The sequence below is a fragment of the Urocitellus parryii genome, chromosome 2 (assembly GCF_045843805.1).
Source record: "Urocitellus parryii isolate mUroPar1 chromosome 2, mUroPar1.hap1, whole genome shotgun sequence".
NCBI lineage: Eukaryota > Metazoa > Chordata > Mammalia > Rodentia > Sciuridae > Urocitellus > Urocitellus parryii.
In genome coordinates, this window is record NC_135532.1 from 226,111,953 (window position 1) to 226,127,697 (window position 15,745).

The 15,745-nt window shown below is 51.7% G+C and overlaps 1 protein-coding gene across 2 annotated transcripts in view; it reads right to left on the reverse strand.

Moving 5' to 3' along the window:
- Window positions 1-2,610: 2,610 nt before the first annotated feature.
- Window positions 2,611-15,745, reverse strand: part of Lss (lanosterol synthase) — a 29,636-nt gene continuing 16,501 nt past the window's right edge. Inside the window, exons 18-23 of one of the 2 annotated variants that reach the window (XM_077795438.1) lie at window positions 8,428-8,493; window positions 7,870-7,950; window positions 7,087-7,257; window positions 6,087-6,165; window positions 5,359-5,536; window positions 2,611-3,473 (exon numbers count right to left, since the gene is read on the reverse strand). In XM_077795438.1, the coding sequence (XP_077651564.1) occupies window positions 5,405-5,536; window positions 6,087-6,165; window positions 7,087-7,257; window positions 7,870-7,950; window positions 8,428-8,493 (529 nt within the window). In that variant the 3' untranslated portion in view covers window positions 2,611-3,473; window positions 5,359-5,404. Of the gene's footprint in view, window positions 5,537-6,086; window positions 6,166-7,086; window positions 7,258-7,869; window positions 7,951-8,427; window positions 8,494-15,745 lie in introns of both variants that reach the window. The other variant, XM_026379850.2, reaches the window with a different exon arrangement.

The window sequence follows — 15,745 nt, forward strand, 5'->3', positions numbered from 1 at the left end:
CCTTTCCACCATTCCTGGCAGCAGGCCATTTCCTGTCCTACCCAATCGGACTTGAGAATCTGCTCAAGTGCCAGCTTCTGGCTCCATGGACCTGTCACCAGACCTGCTGCCTACTGCATGGGACTCTGCTCTTCCTTTGCTCCCGCTGGCCTAGGCTTCCTGGTTGGGAGTGTGGGTCCTGGCTTAATCTTTCTTACTGTTCGTTTTGGCTATGTCACACAGTTTTGGTGACATGTTTTTATTTTCATTCAGCTTGAAGTATTTTCTGTTTTCCCTTGTGCTCACTTTATTTTATTTATTTTTGGTACTGGGGATTGAACCCAGGGGTGCTTAGCCACTGAGCCACATCCCCAGCCCTTTTTTTAGAGACAGGGTCTCACTGAGTTGCACAGGGCCTTGCTAAATTGCCCTGGGTGGACTTGAACTTGTGATCCTCCTGCCTCAGCCTCCCGAGCTGTTGGGATTATAGGAATGCACCACCATGCCCAGCTCTTCATTTCAATGAGCTCCAGCCAATCCATTATTTTCTTTGTAGATGATATGTCATTGACAAACCCAGGGTCATCTAGGTTCTGTCATCTTCTAGGAGTTTTACAGTCTTCACATTTAGGTCTGAGATACACTTAATTTTTGTGAAGGGTTCATGGTTTACGTCTAGATTCACTTTCTGCTGAAGACTCCTTTCTCCACTGGATGGGCAGTCCCAGCCCTTTGCTCAAGAGCAGTCTGCTTTGCCTGCGGGGCCCACCCCTGGGCTCCCTGTCCTTCCGCTGCTGCCACAGTTGTGAGTCTCCAAGTGGGTAGTGCAGTCCTCCAATGTGGCTCGCATCTCGCCTTTCACCATAGATCATTCAAGTGTGTTATTTGATTTCCAAATATTTGAGATTTTCTGAATCTTCTGCCATTGAGTCCTTGCTTAATTCCATTATGCTCAGCACACTCTGTATAGTTCCAGCCCTTTTTAGTTCTGTGAGACTCAAGACCTGGCTGATGTCCTGCCTAGGTGAACGGTCCAGGAGCACTGGAGTGTGTCTCCAAAGGCAGGCCCAGTATGCCACAGCACTGGTAAGCACACACCGGTGATGATGTTCAGGTCTGTCCTCTGAACCTGAGTCAGGTTGCTGAGACAGGTGCTGAGGTCTCCCAGGACCCCTGTCAGTCTAGTTCCCTGTCTGGTCTGAGCGCTTGCTTCGTGTATGTTGAAGAGGTCAGGAGCAGGTACGTCTAGGGGTGTGATGCCCTTTCTATATTGACCCTCTCTACTTCTGGTATTATTTCTTGTCCTAACCTCTACTGTGGTATTAATATAGTACTTCTGTTTATAACTACTGTCTTTTTCATTTGTTCTTTTAAGATATACATGACAGTAGAACAACGTATTTTGACATAGTACATACATGGAGTATTTGTCTAATTTAGATCCCATTCTTGTGGTAGTAAGGAAAGACACTAGAGTGAGTACTGTTTTTATGTTATCTAGTTTTCTAAACATTCACTCTTTTTTGAGACAGGGCCTCACTATATTGCTGAGGCTGGCCTCAATCTTTTAATCCTCCTGCCTCAGCTTCCCAAGCAGCAGCTGGGATTTCAGGTATGTACCACAGCACCAGCTTAAACTTTTACTTTTAACCTGTCTCTAAAAATTTATTTTGGACAACTGTCGTGTTCCACGACTAAACACTCAAGTTCATTCCAGGTGAACTGGGCTGAATGAAATAATCACAGAGACAGAGAAATACCTTTTTCTCTGGTCCTGTGACAGCTCCTCTGACCTTAGGGGTCCATGGAAAGAGAGAGAGGAGCACATGCTGAACCCTTTTATTGGGGAGAAACCATTCAAGTGAGGCAAGGGGTGCGATTGCAAAGGAACAGGTGAGCGTAGCTTAACTCCTCTGGCTGCCGCCTACTCCTAGGGCCACACCTTGTTATCCCAGGGAGGGAAAAGCCGGAGTCACTAATCGTGGCACGACACACCAGACTACAGTGATCTTTCAGAATTTAAAGGTGCGTGGACTTGGAGTGGCTTCCCACGGACTACACAGAGACAGGCCATGCTCTCCATCCAAGGGCCAATATCTGTTCTTTAGTAGGAGCACTTAGCTCTTACAGTTAATAAAACACTTAAAAGGGAGCTAGGGATGCAGCTCAGTCGGTAGGATGCTGGCCTCGCATGCACAAGGCCCTGGGTTCGATCCCCAGCACCACACCCACATTAGGAGCTGAGTTCCCCTCTGGTCTTTGTTCTTCTCCCTGCCTCCTTTTGAATTATTTTGTTCCTTCCGGAGCAAACTTTGAAGGGGTTTGTGACAGGGTTCACCTTGGTCACCTGACTTGCTGCAGCCTACTTCTCAGTAATCAACTATTTGTAACCTACCTCTTCTCATTCGAGTGGGGACCCAGCACTGTGTGCTCCCTCCCTCCCTGGGCAGCCTGTCTGTTCCTGTTTTCATAGCTCCTGGTTAAAAACCCCACTATTTTTACTTTTAAATGTCAGTGGTGTTTTATTTTATTTTTTAAGGAAGAAGGCTATTCTTTTTTTTTTTTTTTTGAAAGAGAGAGTGAGAGAGGAGAGAGAGAATTTTTTAATATTTATTTTTTAGTTCTCGGCGGACACAACATCTTTGTTGGTATGTGGTGCTGAGGATCGAACCCGGGCCGCACGCATGCCAGGCGAGCGTGCTACCGCTTGAGCCACATCCCCAGCCCCGGTGATTTATTTTAAAGAGATTCTGTTTTAAGCAAAGAGGAAAAGCCCTCTGTACTTGCCACCTGCCATCTGGGTGCTCTTCCTTCCTGGGCTAGGAGCTGCTTCCACCTGGTACTACTTCCCTTCCACCTCAACACCTTGACATTTCCATGGGTCACCTGGTGGGAAATCTTTTCGGTGTGGGTCAGTTGGAAAAACGATTCACTTGTTTTCTGGTCAATCTGGCCACTGTCCCCAGCACTCTACGCTGGCCCACACTGTCATCCTCGCCGTGCTCTTGAACGTGACCTGCTGGTCTGTGGCTTTCGGGACTCGTATTTGGTGATGTGCCGGGGCACTGGCTGTCTGGATCTGTGGGCTGACAGGTTTCCCCGAGCAGAAAACCTGCCAACCAGAATTACTTCAAGTGGTTCTGTGCTTCCGACCCCAGCTTCACGTCAGGCCTCTCACCAAGATCCAGCAGGTCCCTGAGCTCAAATGTGCTCTTCTAGTCTTCTGTCCATCTGGGAGCTTCAGCGTGCTTCTTTCCCTGGGAGACCTGAAGGCAGGCCTGTCCCAGGGAGTGCAGACCTTGGGATCACTCTTGTAGAGGCCTGTGCCTGGGGCTGCCTGAAGCCTTGCTGCTCTCCTGAGTCCCAGGAGACCCCTGGACTCAAGACACCCTCTGGACCTTGCTGCCCCGAGTGCAGAATTCCATCACACAGAAAACCAGGATGACTGTCCCATGGAACCAGTCGATTCTGGTCATCCACATCACCCCATCCTCCTGTATGAGGAATGGAAAGCTTCAAGTTAGTCCTACAATCTCAGAGAAGATGGCAGGCACCCAGGATCGTGCTAAGTTCGCCCAGCTCTCCAGAGCCACACCCTGGCCTCCACGGGGCTACCTTCCAGGTCTGCTTTCAGGGCTCTGGCTTGACCACACTGCCCTTGTGGAGAGATGCTGTGAGGAACAGCCCAGGGAAACCTGGGGTCCCCATCTACCCCCTCTGGATGCCCCCAACTAGTGGGCTGCACATCTCCTGGGCCAGCGTCCTTGCTAGTGCTCCCTGGAGGCCAAGCACATCTACAGTCTGGCAGAGAGTCAGCGCTGACCTCATTCATGACCCATCAGAATGTCTCATTTTTCTAACCTTAATTCCATTCTAAAACAAACTGAATTGTAAGTAACTTATGTGGCAGATGAAGAAATGAAAATAAATCAATTTCACTGATCAATTACATATGGCTATATTGTCCTATTTGCTGAAATTAGAGAAGAATGAGGCAACAACAGCAAACAGCTTTTGGGAAAATAGGCCAAAATATGAATCTACACAGCAACATCCCATGAGGGAAAATACCTTTTTAGAGACAAGCTTCATCCTGTTAAGCCTTTCCCACTAGAGACTCCCTCCAAGAGGCCATCTGATTCCCACATTAGCAGACACCCAGCAAACCCAGGGCAGCTCCAGGCCTGCAGCACATGCAGAATCTGCTCCTGACAACCAAACCCAATAAGCCAAACCCGACTCCTCAGTGACCCACTCAGCTCAGAGCCTGCTTTCACTCATGCCAGGTAAGCATGCCCCTTCAGTGATGGGGACACTGGTCCCTACGCAGCTCTCTGGCACTGAACTGAGGCCAGGAGTCCCACTCTCCCCACACAGGGGCAAGGAGGCAGTCTCAGAAAGCCCCAGAGCACAAGTTCCCCAGAGCAAGCCAAACAAGCACAGTGTTCTTCTCCCCCAGGGTTTAAGTGTCTCTTTATTAAGGAAGCTGGTCATGTAGGTGATTTTCAGCAGAAAAGTCAGTTTGCAGCTTCCTTCTGGAAAACCTGTGTCTTCTACAGTGATCTGGTCTTGGCTGGAAGTTTCTGGGCAGACCAGCTGCCACTAAGGCAGGTCTAGCACAGAGGGGCTGGTCAGCACAGGCAGCAGCACAGGCTGTCACCGAGGCAGGAAAGCATGGAACCATGCTGTGCAGGGCTCAACAGGGCTGGGCAGGAGGCAGAGTTGTGGACTTGCACTTGAGGCCTGCAAAGCCTGGAGGTCAGGGCGCGAGCAGCCATGGATGGATGCAGTGCAGACAGGCGAGCTCACGAGCCAGGGGCAGGCCAGTGCCACCCTGGGCTCCCCACCACACAGCCTCAGGGTGTGCACCGAATCCTGGTACATCACGGTGAACAAGAGCCCAACCCACTCCCTGCTGGCCAGTCTCTTATACCATCGTTGAGGGGCTGTGTCCCTCCCTTACCCAGCATACACAGGAATGTGGGAGCAGCTAGCCCAGGTCCCATCCCCAATCAGCAGCAGGTGGGGAGTGCTCGGGGCCCAGCAGCTGCTCTCCTGAGAACCCAGTCTCTCCAGCCTTCCTCCCTCAGGCAAGAAGTGCCCAGGGACAGCATGAGGTGCTGCGGCTCCTCTGACGTCACAGTCAGACTCGCTCCCTTCCTCCCTGAGCCCTCTCAGAACCAGACCTACATTGACAATCACTCTGGCAATTGTAGTCTAAAGCCACCGACCCAGTCCCTGTCCCTGCCTCAGGACTGATCCCAACACATGTGCCGAGGTGGAGCAGAGGGCTACAGCACAAGGCAGGGAACGGACACCTGCCACCTGGCCAAGACAGCTCAGTCTTGTGGGCACAGGTGTGAAGATGATGCTCGCCACCTGCAGCAGCCAGCACAGGTTGGCATGCTCTCAAGGGCAGGTGCACTCAAGGGCGGCCAGAGAGGGCGCTCTCGGGGTACAGGTTGGCGAAGCGGCCCAGGACCCAGATGGGGAAGACATTCCTGTAGCTCGTGTAGCTGATGGCACAGGACTTGTTGAAGACCCCAGAGATGTTCTCCTAGAAGGACAGAGAAAAGGGCACCAGGGCCCAAGGGCCTTGTCATGGACCGCAGCCCTGGCTGCCACAGGGTTGGTGCACACCTGAGCAAGCAGGGGCAAGGGAAACTTAGGCTGGCAGTCCTCCTGCCCAGCCTCCGCCCAGCTGGGGGCTGTCGCCTTTAGCAAACCCTCCCTGGGCCTCCAGCCCTCATGGCCACACCAGCTTCTGCAGGACTCCTGCAGGGAAGGGGCTCATGACTCCCACCCTCTGGGGACAGGTAGAGCCTGCACCTGTGCCTCCTGAGAGTGAGGGGCCACGTGCAGCTCCCACACAACAGGGCAGTCAAGGGTTGTGCTGCGAGGGCATCTCCCACCCAGCCCCCTGCCAGAACTTGATTGACTGACAGCAAGACCTGCTCAGAACTGGCAACCTGCCCCAGAACTCCACCTCACAGGCCTCTGGTTGGCAGAGTATCTGCACCCCAAGCCCCAAAACACCCAGTGAGGGACACAGGGGAGGATGTGAGAACCCACATGCAAGCCAATGGCCGGCACTGGGTTTCACGCACCTGGGGCCAGTCACCATTGGGAAGCTGCTTCTCCAGCAGACACTGGACCCCTCTCTCCTGGGCTGTGATGTCAGGGTGCCTGAGGAGAGGAGACACTTGCTCGGTGGTGTGCACAAACACAGATGGGTGTGAGTGTGTACTCACCGTAGTGCACCAAGCTCACAGAAAACCCACAACACTATAATGGTAGAAGAGCTCAGCCTGCCGTGGCAGAGGGGAGCAGGGCAGGTGGGACACGCCTCCTGCAGACCCGTGCCTAGAACCCAGCTGAACATGGAGCTTCCCAGGCGGGAAGGCTGAGCCACATGCCCACTGAGCATGCTGGAAGCCAGGCAAGTACGTGCACTGAAGTGCTCGATGCCAAGGATGGACACCAGAGGGGACTGTGGGCATGGGGGTGCTGAAGTCAGCCTTGGGGGTGACCAGGAACAGACCCCTGACAGTCCTGCCCTGGGTGCCCCTGACTGTTGTACTTGCTCACACCAACTGAGAGGATTCAGGCTCCACACCAAAGAGAGCAGCCAACTGGAGCACGGCATGCACGTCAGCATGTGTGTGTCCACTCATGCACGTGCACCTGTGTGCAGGCACAAGTCTGCACGTCTCTGTGTGTGCATCTGTACATGTGTGGCTCAGCATCAGCTGTGACCACAGGAGGACCAGCTGCAGGGACAGAGGCAACCACTGCTGCTGCCACACGGGAAGCAGCCCCATGCCCAGCCTACGTCACCCCAGTCCCTCAGGTCTCTGCTTCCCTTGCTCTGCCAACCACTGCTGGCCACCAGCGCTGTCACCAGGAAACCTCTCTCAGGACCCCACTCAGCTGGATGGGCTGCCACCTAACCAGGAATGGGAAACATGGCTCCTGGAGGAGCTTCTGTCCCCCGAGTGACAGCTGAGCAGCAGCATAGTCCTGTGGCCCCCTCAACTCTTTCCACATCTGCACTTGACCCAGGCTACCTGCTGACCATTGAGGGTCCCTCCATCCCGCCACTCTTACCTGACAGCCATCAGCCCCATCAGGGCCCAGCATGTGCTGTGGATCTGGGACTGGGCACTCTGCACGTACTGCCGCTGCTCACAGGACTCAAAGTCCTCGCCCCAGCCTCCATCCACCATCTGCCGGGACAGCAGGAAGTCACAGGCCCGAGAGACCTCCTCACAGGCAGCCCTGCAGAGACCAGGAGACTTGAGACACCCTCACTGAAACAGTCAGGGCCCCCCAGATCCCACCCTGGCAAGCAGCCTCAGGGCCATGGAGAGGGCCTACAGCTGTGAAGTGGGGACACACACCTGCCTCCTGGCCTGCTCAGCACAGAAAAATGCTCTGCAGCTTCAGGCAGCCCCACTGGGCCGCAGGCTGAGTTCCTGACACAAATCAGGAATACCTGGGTTGTGTCCGGTCAAGCACAGGGCCTAGCACACTCCACCCCTGCAGCTCACTGGATCCAGAAGGGCTGGGTGGGGCAGTCAGAGACAGGGCTTGGACCCAAGGCTTCACCCCTCTCTCAGCAGGGCCCAGTGAATGTCCTGGACCCTAGCCCTCCTACTGGTTGGGGAGCAGGTATGTACAGGGAAGGTGTGGGATCACCTCTGGAAAACTCTGAGGTGGCCCCTAGCCAAAGGCTCCGAAGCCAGGGAAACATCTTTGTTCAACCTGGGATTCACATTTTCTGGGATGCTGTTCTTATCTCACTGTTTAAAAATACCAAGAGATCCCCAAATCAAACATCAAAGGGGAAAACACCACACAGAGGGCCAATGGCCCCACAGCTGCACTCACCCATCACGGTAGGTATGCCCCATGCAGGCGAAAGCTTCCAGGCCAAACCAGGTGCCATAGGTGAAACAAACCCCCCAGGAACTGGAGAGAGAGGAGAGAGGGCCTCAGCCTCAGGTTCTCACCCTGGAGGAGGGGGTGTCCTTGAACAGAAAGGGTGGGGCTGGGCCAGGAAAAGCATCCGCATGTCCCTAAATGAGCTGCACCACCTGCAGGGCCCTGGCATGAGGTTGCAGCCCACTGGGTCCAGCATCCAGGTACAGGAGCTTGTGAAGATTTATAGTCCCAAACCTGGGACACAGGGACAGTGTGGGCATAAGAGGCCGTGCCCACCTGGCTCAGCTGCTGCCCCCCTAGGTGGACTGGGGAGACCCCAGTGACATGGCCAGGGAGGAGAAGCCATCACACTCAGACCACAGAGCACTTGCACACACAGAGCCAACGGCCCTACAACAGGCAACATGGGCACACACACAAGAGAAGCCTGGCAACAAGCAGGAAGCCAGTGGGCAAGCCCAGCCCCACCCTCCACCACGCCCAAGAGGCCAGGTGCTGACTCACCCCTCCCAGGAGCCGTCAGCCCTCTGCTTCTGCTGACAGAACGCCAGGCCCCGCTCCAGTGTCTCCCTGGAATATAGGCGGAGCCCAATAAGCACCCAGCAAAACCACGTTGCCCGTCCCAAGCCACACTCTCCTGAGAGGGAGCAGGCTTTCCTTTAGAAAACAGTCAAAACGACCTTCTGACAGTAGGAAAAGCAGCAGCCACAGGACACAGGAGGGGGGAAGCAGATGGTCAGAGCTTCAGAAAGAGAGGCAAGAGGAAGGCCTTGGGGATGAGGCCTGTGCTGGGTGCAGCCAATAACAGGATCGGCCTCGGTCCACGCTGTCAGCCACAGGCCTGGGCCTGTCCCACAGGGTGAATGGGAGATCGGCCACAGACAACGTCATCGCCACACCACAAGCCTCAGCATAGCATAAGAAAAAAGAAAAGAAAATTTGGTTACAGAGGAAATGATGGACTTAGAAGGCTGAGAAGGTAAACTCTACACCTGGTGGTCCCGCTGAAGAACAACAGGCCCTCCAAAAGGCTGACCCTCTTCTAGGACTCACACCAGGCAGTCCTGCAGAGCCTGCCTTGTTTTTAAAGGGCAGCTGCAGCAGATCGGACAATGTTCCTGTGATGACCTGTCCCTGAGAAGGACCAGCAGGCTCTCTCTCATAGGCTCTCTCCCTTGCTAGCTTTCACAAGCTACCAGAGGCCCCCACATCAGGGGACAGATGGCAGCTTCCAGCCTTGGACAACCCACAAGGGGTGGGATCCTGCCCACGAGCACATGCTGAGAGGCGGATCCCCCACTGGTGCTTGTACAAGGCCCAGCCCTGGTTGGTCCCAGGCTGACATCTCTGAACCAGGGGACTTCCTAGGCTGCGCCTGGCTAGACCCACAGAGAAGGAACCATACAGTGTGCTGTCCATGTCTGTCCATGCCACAGCAAAGCCTGTGGCCACCCTGCTGCTTGGTACCAGGGAGTGAATGTGCACAGAGTCCATAGGCAGTTTCAGAAGTGGAGAGTGAGGTGACTCCAGGGGAAAACAATAGGGACGCAACACCAAGACTGCCTCGAGAAAGAGTGCCTGGAGTCCTAGACGTACCAAAACAGGAGTCAAAGTGCAAACTTTTCCCAGAAAGAAAACTCCTAGCAGCTTTTTTAGTAATCTCTACTCAATCATCAAGAATGTCCATCCTACTGTCATGTGGACTCTCCCCAGAACAGAAGGGGAGATGGGCCTCTAACTATGCAGAGGGGACCAGCTCGGTCAGGCCTGCCAAGGTTGCACTGCAGCCCTCTGCAGCACCAATGAGTAAGGGGCAGAGAGGACCCTCTAGTCGAGGCTGAAGCTCAACACCTGCTCGAATCGGAGAGAAGCACACTTCACAGGTCCACAGGAAAAGCAATTCCTCAACTGAAAAAGGCCGATGCCAAAAGCTTCCACCAGTGCCACTCCCGCAGAGACACAGCAGCTCTCCCCCGGGGCAGGAAACCTGGCAAAGCTCCCACCATTTCCACTTCTGAGCACCCTAGAGGCCTCAGCCAGGGCAGCCGGTCCAGGAAGGCAGCAGTGCTGGGGACCGACAGGGAGGAAACGTCTCTAAGCTCTTCACACTACATTCATTCATATGGCTTTTGTGGACTATAGATCCAGTTTTAAAACCAAAAACAAGGGAGGGATGAAGTCACTTGCCAGTGACATGATCATCCACAGGGAAAGCTCAGGAAGTCATCAGGGGAGGGATTTGCCCCGATGGTTTCACCAGCGAACTCCACCACTCAGGGAAGAAAGTCCACCAAGTCTCCAGAGGACCGTGGCTAACACGGTCCGTGGGGCCAGCACCCAGGGATCTACCTCAGGAGCAGCAAGGCTGGCTCCCCCTCTGAAGACCAGTCAAGGCAACCCATTACACAGACAGACAAGAGGAAAGGCCACGATGGGCGGACGCAGCTCACGGCAGGGCACTTGCTTGGGTTCCACCCCTAGCACCACAAAAAAACACTAGAAAGAAAAACAAATCACGATCAACCAATGCAGAAAAAGCATTTGACAAAATCCAACATGCGCTCAGGATGAAACTCTAAGCAAATGAGGAAGAGATGAACCTCCTCAGCTGAATCAAGAACATCTACAGAAGCCCACAGCGAGCGTGGCACTAAATGGTGAGACACCAGAAACTTCTGGCTGAGCCTGCACAGGTCAGGAGCCCACACAACCCCAGGGGACACTGTGCCGTGTGTCCTAGCCACTGCGACAGACAAGGGAGACACAAAACAGTCTGTGCCCAGGAGACGAGGCTGTCTGTGCAGAAAATCCCCAAGAGTCCATGGCAACAACTGCAGGCTGCAGGACGCCACCCGGCCTCCTGCTGGCAGTGGGCAGTTAGAGTCCACATTCCCAGCACAGAGCCACGTGCGTGAGCACCAGAACACAAAATGATCCAGTATAAGCCTGGCAAAACCACGCATAGGATCCACATGACAGCACCACAAACTCTGACGGAAGAAGTCAAAGATCTTCCTGCCGTGGTCAAAATTCCAGTAGGTTATTTTGGATTCCAAAATTTATCTGGAAAGGCAAAAACTCAGAACAGCCAACACTGCCGAAGGGAGATCACGTGAGAGGACTGAATCTGCCCCATAGACTCACCATGAGACTACAATAACCAGGAGTCTTACAGGTCCTGAGACCTTGCTAAATGAAGGCCACAAGCAACTCCCGCTTTGTCAGGGTTGAGAGGAACAAATATTTTAGAGCAGAGTCTGGTGTAGGGGGTTTGTGTGGATGTTAGACATGGTGAGGGAAAACAGAATTTAGGCCCTGCCTCTGTTTTCTTTTTTTTTTTTTTTAAAGTAAAAAGGTTTATTTTGGCTCAGAGTTGAAGGTTTTTGTTTTTTTTACTTATTTTTTTTATTGGTTGTTCAAAACATTACAAAGCTCTTGACATATCATATTTCATACATTTGATTCAAGTGGGTTATGAACTCCCATTTTTACCCCGTATACAGATTTTGCCTCTGTTTTCAAGTAGGCACATACACTCAGGCACAGAGAGATTAAATATTTGTCTATAAGATTCAAGTAGAAACAAAGCCCCAGTTCTATTCAGGAAAACCTAGGTAACTGGGGCTTGGCAAATGCTTTTTATTTCCCCATAATTTTGTTTTGTTTTTGGTATTGGGATTGAACCCAGGAGAACGCTACCTCTGACTACATCCCAAGCCCTTTTTTATTTTGAGATAAGTTCTCACTAATTTGCTTAAAGTCTCAATAAGTTTAACTAAGGATGGCCTTGAATTTAGAATCCTCCTACCTCAGCTTCCAAGGAGCTAGGATTACAGGTATGTGCCACCACACCCTGTTTGGCAATTACACCAGCAGGGCAGGCACATGCCCACCCCACCCCCATAATCCCAGGGACTCACAAGGTTGAGGCAGGAGGATCGCAAATTCAAGGTCAGCCTTAGCAACTTAGCAAGGCCCTTAGCAACTCAGTGAGACCCTGACTTTAATAAAATATAAAAAAGGGCTAAGGGGCGGCTCAGCAGTTAAGCATGAGCACTCCTGCATTAAATCCCCAGTACTAAAAAAAAAGAAAAAGAAAAAAAGTAAAAACAACACCAAAAAGTAGGATCCATGAGTGAAAACACTGATAAGCTGGATATCACCAAAACAGAAAACTTCAGCTCTGCAAAAGATCAACAGCTGGGCACGATGGTGCATGCCTGTAATCCCAGCAACTCCAGAGCCGAGGCAGGAGGATAGCAAGTTCAAGGCTGGCCTCAATTTATTGAAGCCCTAAGCAACTTAGAAAGACCCTGTTCAAAATAAAAAAATAAAAACAGCTAGGGATGTAGCTCAATGGTTAAGTGCCCCTGGGTTCAATCCCTGGTACCAAAAAAAAAAAAAAAAAAGATATTCTCAATAAAATGAAGACAAGCTAGAGTGGAAGGAAATATTTGCAGAAAGCACATCTGATAGGGGCTGGGGATGTGGCTCAAGCGGTAGTGCGCTCGCCTGGCGTGTGTGCAGCCCAGGTTCGATCCTCAGCACCACATACAAACAAAGATGTTGTGTCTGCCGAAAACTAAAAAAAAAATATTAAAATTCTCTCTCTCTCTCTCTTAAAATAAAAAAAAGAAAAAGAAAGCACATCTGATAAAAAAAACCTGGCACCTAGGGCTGGGGTGATGGCTCAGTGGTAGAGCGCTTGCCTAGCACATGTGAGGTACTAGGTTCGATCCTCAGCACCACATAAAAATGAAATAAAGATATTCTGTCCACCTACAACTAAAAAATAAATATTAAAAAAAAAAAAACTGGCACCCAATACATGCAAAACCTTGAACTCAACAATCAGGAAACAGACAATTCAACTATAAAACAGGCCAAAGACTTAACAGATACCTCATCAAAAAACAGATATACAAGTGGGCATGGTGGTGCATGCCTGTAATCCCAGCAGCTCAGGAGGCTGAGGCAGGAGGATCGCAAGCTCAAAGCCAGCCTGGGTAACTTAGTGAGGCCTGTCTCAAAATAAAAATAAGAAGGACAGGGGATGTGGCTCAGTGGTAAAGCACTTGCCTAGCATGTGTAAGATCCTCAGTTACACTCCAGTATCAGAAAAGACAAAACAGACAACCAGCTTTTCCCTTCAGTGCCGCTGCTGAAGTGGCCCTGACTAAGAGGGAGCTCAGGCCTCAGGGCCCTGCCATGTGCACAGGAGGATCTTGCAGTCAGTCCACTTCCCAAAGAACTGAAATGGACGTAGTGGTTGGCCTGTGCCCTTCTGAGGGGATGAGGAAGTTGCTCACGAACTCAACAAGGGCCAGCAAACTGGCAGAGCTGTCAGGCTGGCAGGAAGAAAAGCGCCATCACACTGGGAAGGAGCAACAGAAGAGGCTGATGGCACAGATGGTCCTCACCAGGCTGAAACCGGACAAAGGCAAGGGCAAATGCACCGAGAAGCTGCAGGAACACAGTCACCTCAGTCACTCATGTACAGCTCCACAGAAAACTGCCCAGACAAGGGGAAAACACACCTAACCCTGCACCATGGGGACTGAGGGAAAACCCACACCACTCCACCACCGGACCCCTGACAACGCCAAGGCTGGCGAGGGTGTGCAGCAGGACTCTCTCTCATTGGAAATGGTGGAAATGCAGAAGGACTCCACAGACAGCCTGTGGTTTTTCACAAGACAACATAGTCCAGCCTGGTGACCACACTCCTGGCATTAACCACTCATGGCAGCTTTACTTGTAATTGCCAAACTAGGAACAAACAGCACGCTTGTAGATGACAGGATAGAAAAACAGTGTATACCAACAAGGGAGCACGGTCCAGCACTGAAAAGCAGCGCAGAGGTGGAGGGCATGCTCAGCAAGCGTGAGGCCCTGGACATGGCTCCCAGCATGGCAGAAAAGAAAATGGGGAAAGAAATGAAACACGTTACCACACAGTGAAAGATATGCAGGCCCCAACTGCACCCTGTGACAGGCCAGGCTGGACAGTGCATGCTGCTGGCAGAACTGGAGCTGCCAGAGGCACGGCAGGGTGCCCAGAGGAACACAGGGGCTTTTGGAGCAGCTCTAGACGTGATGTGGACATGTGTCACTCACTGTATTTTGTCAACACCCACAGGATGCTGGCATGAAGGGGGAGCCCAATGTCAACCACCATCAGCTGCAACAACATGCCACTTCAGTGCTCAATGTGGACACTAGAAACCTGGGGGGAGGCTGCAGTGGGGGAACTCCACCTTCCCTCAATTCTTCTATAAATCTAAATACACTAAATAAAGTGTATCAATGTTTTAAGTCTAACAAACCATCTAGTTACATGATCATATCAAAATCAAAGGCCACGAGATACTAAGAATCAAAAGGAGAGAAAAGCTGTTAGGGCAACGTCCGTCAACGTGAAAGGACAGCGATGGCACCAAGGCCACACACGTTAGGGAGGAGGAAAAGCACCGCAGGCCCACACCAAGGGGAGCCCTGGAGAAGCAGCCTGCACAGGATCCAAGGCGTCTCTCAGCTGTGATGGAAGGTACCTTCCACAGCCTGGCCGAGTCCCACCACAGCAGCACATGCTGAATTCACCCTACAACATGACTTCCCTTCAAGCCCAAGACCACAGACCTGCCCAGACGGAGAGGGCAGGCCAGATAGCCCAGTCGGAGCTGGGAGAAGACTGTGCTGTAAGGACCTGGCACACAGTGGCCCAACAAGGGCTGAGGTTAGTGGCATTCAGCTGACTCCCACGAAGGCACTTGCCTGTGGGCTGGTGCAAGCACAGCACACCATCCCTCTCAGCCACATTCAGGAAACAAGAGGAGCAAACAAAAGATGAGAACAATTAAGGGATCAGAGGAGAAGCAGGTCTACCTCCTGCTGCTTTGTAACTTTCCTGTAACTGTGAAATCAAGGGAGAAGTTTGACAAAGTGTAGTAGTAATGGAATATTCCACATAGTGTTAGAGTAACTGCCAACCTCAAACTGTATCTCAGACGTTCTTGAAATAAATAAAAAAATTACAATAAACAAATTAGACATATATGTTTGACCATTTAAAAAACAGAGAGTATTTGTTTTGAACAACCAATAAAAAAAAAAAAAAAAAAAAAAAAACAGAGTACGGCAAGGCATGGTGGCACACACCTATAATCCCAGTGACTTGGGAGGCTGAACAGGATTCACAAGTTCAAACCAGCCTCAGCAACTTAGCAGGACTCTTGTCTCAAAATAAAAATTAAAAAGGGTGGGGATGTGGCTCAGTGGTAGGTCACTGTAGATCCCATCGCTAGTACCAAAAAAACAAAAACAAAAACAAAAAATCGAAGGCTAATGTTCATATCCCTGAAAAGACAAAAAGAACAAAGAAACTGGAGAAAAATATCTATAACATAAGACACAGAAGTATTTACTAAACTTAAAATATGTCATCAAGAAGAAAATCCATCCTAGCAAAACTTCAGGCCAGGATTTGAGTGGACGTGGCACAGAGGACAGATGTGTTCTGTGCACATGAGGACGGAGGGCTCCAACCAGTGCGCCCTGCATGTGCTACCCGCCTCATAGCCACATGGGGCCCAGGCAGTGGGAGAGCTGGGGGGTAAGGGTGTCACAGACAATACCTAGTGGGAGAATCTAGTGACGGGTAAAAAGGGTAGCTGGAAGGCAGAGGTCGAGACCAGGAGCACAGAGGCTACTGAGTAGGTCACCGTGGGACAGCCGTGCCCACTGCCATGCATGCCGAGGACAGCTCTGGTCACCAGGCCCATGGGAAGTACTACAGAGCCACACCCTCCCAGGACCAGAGGAG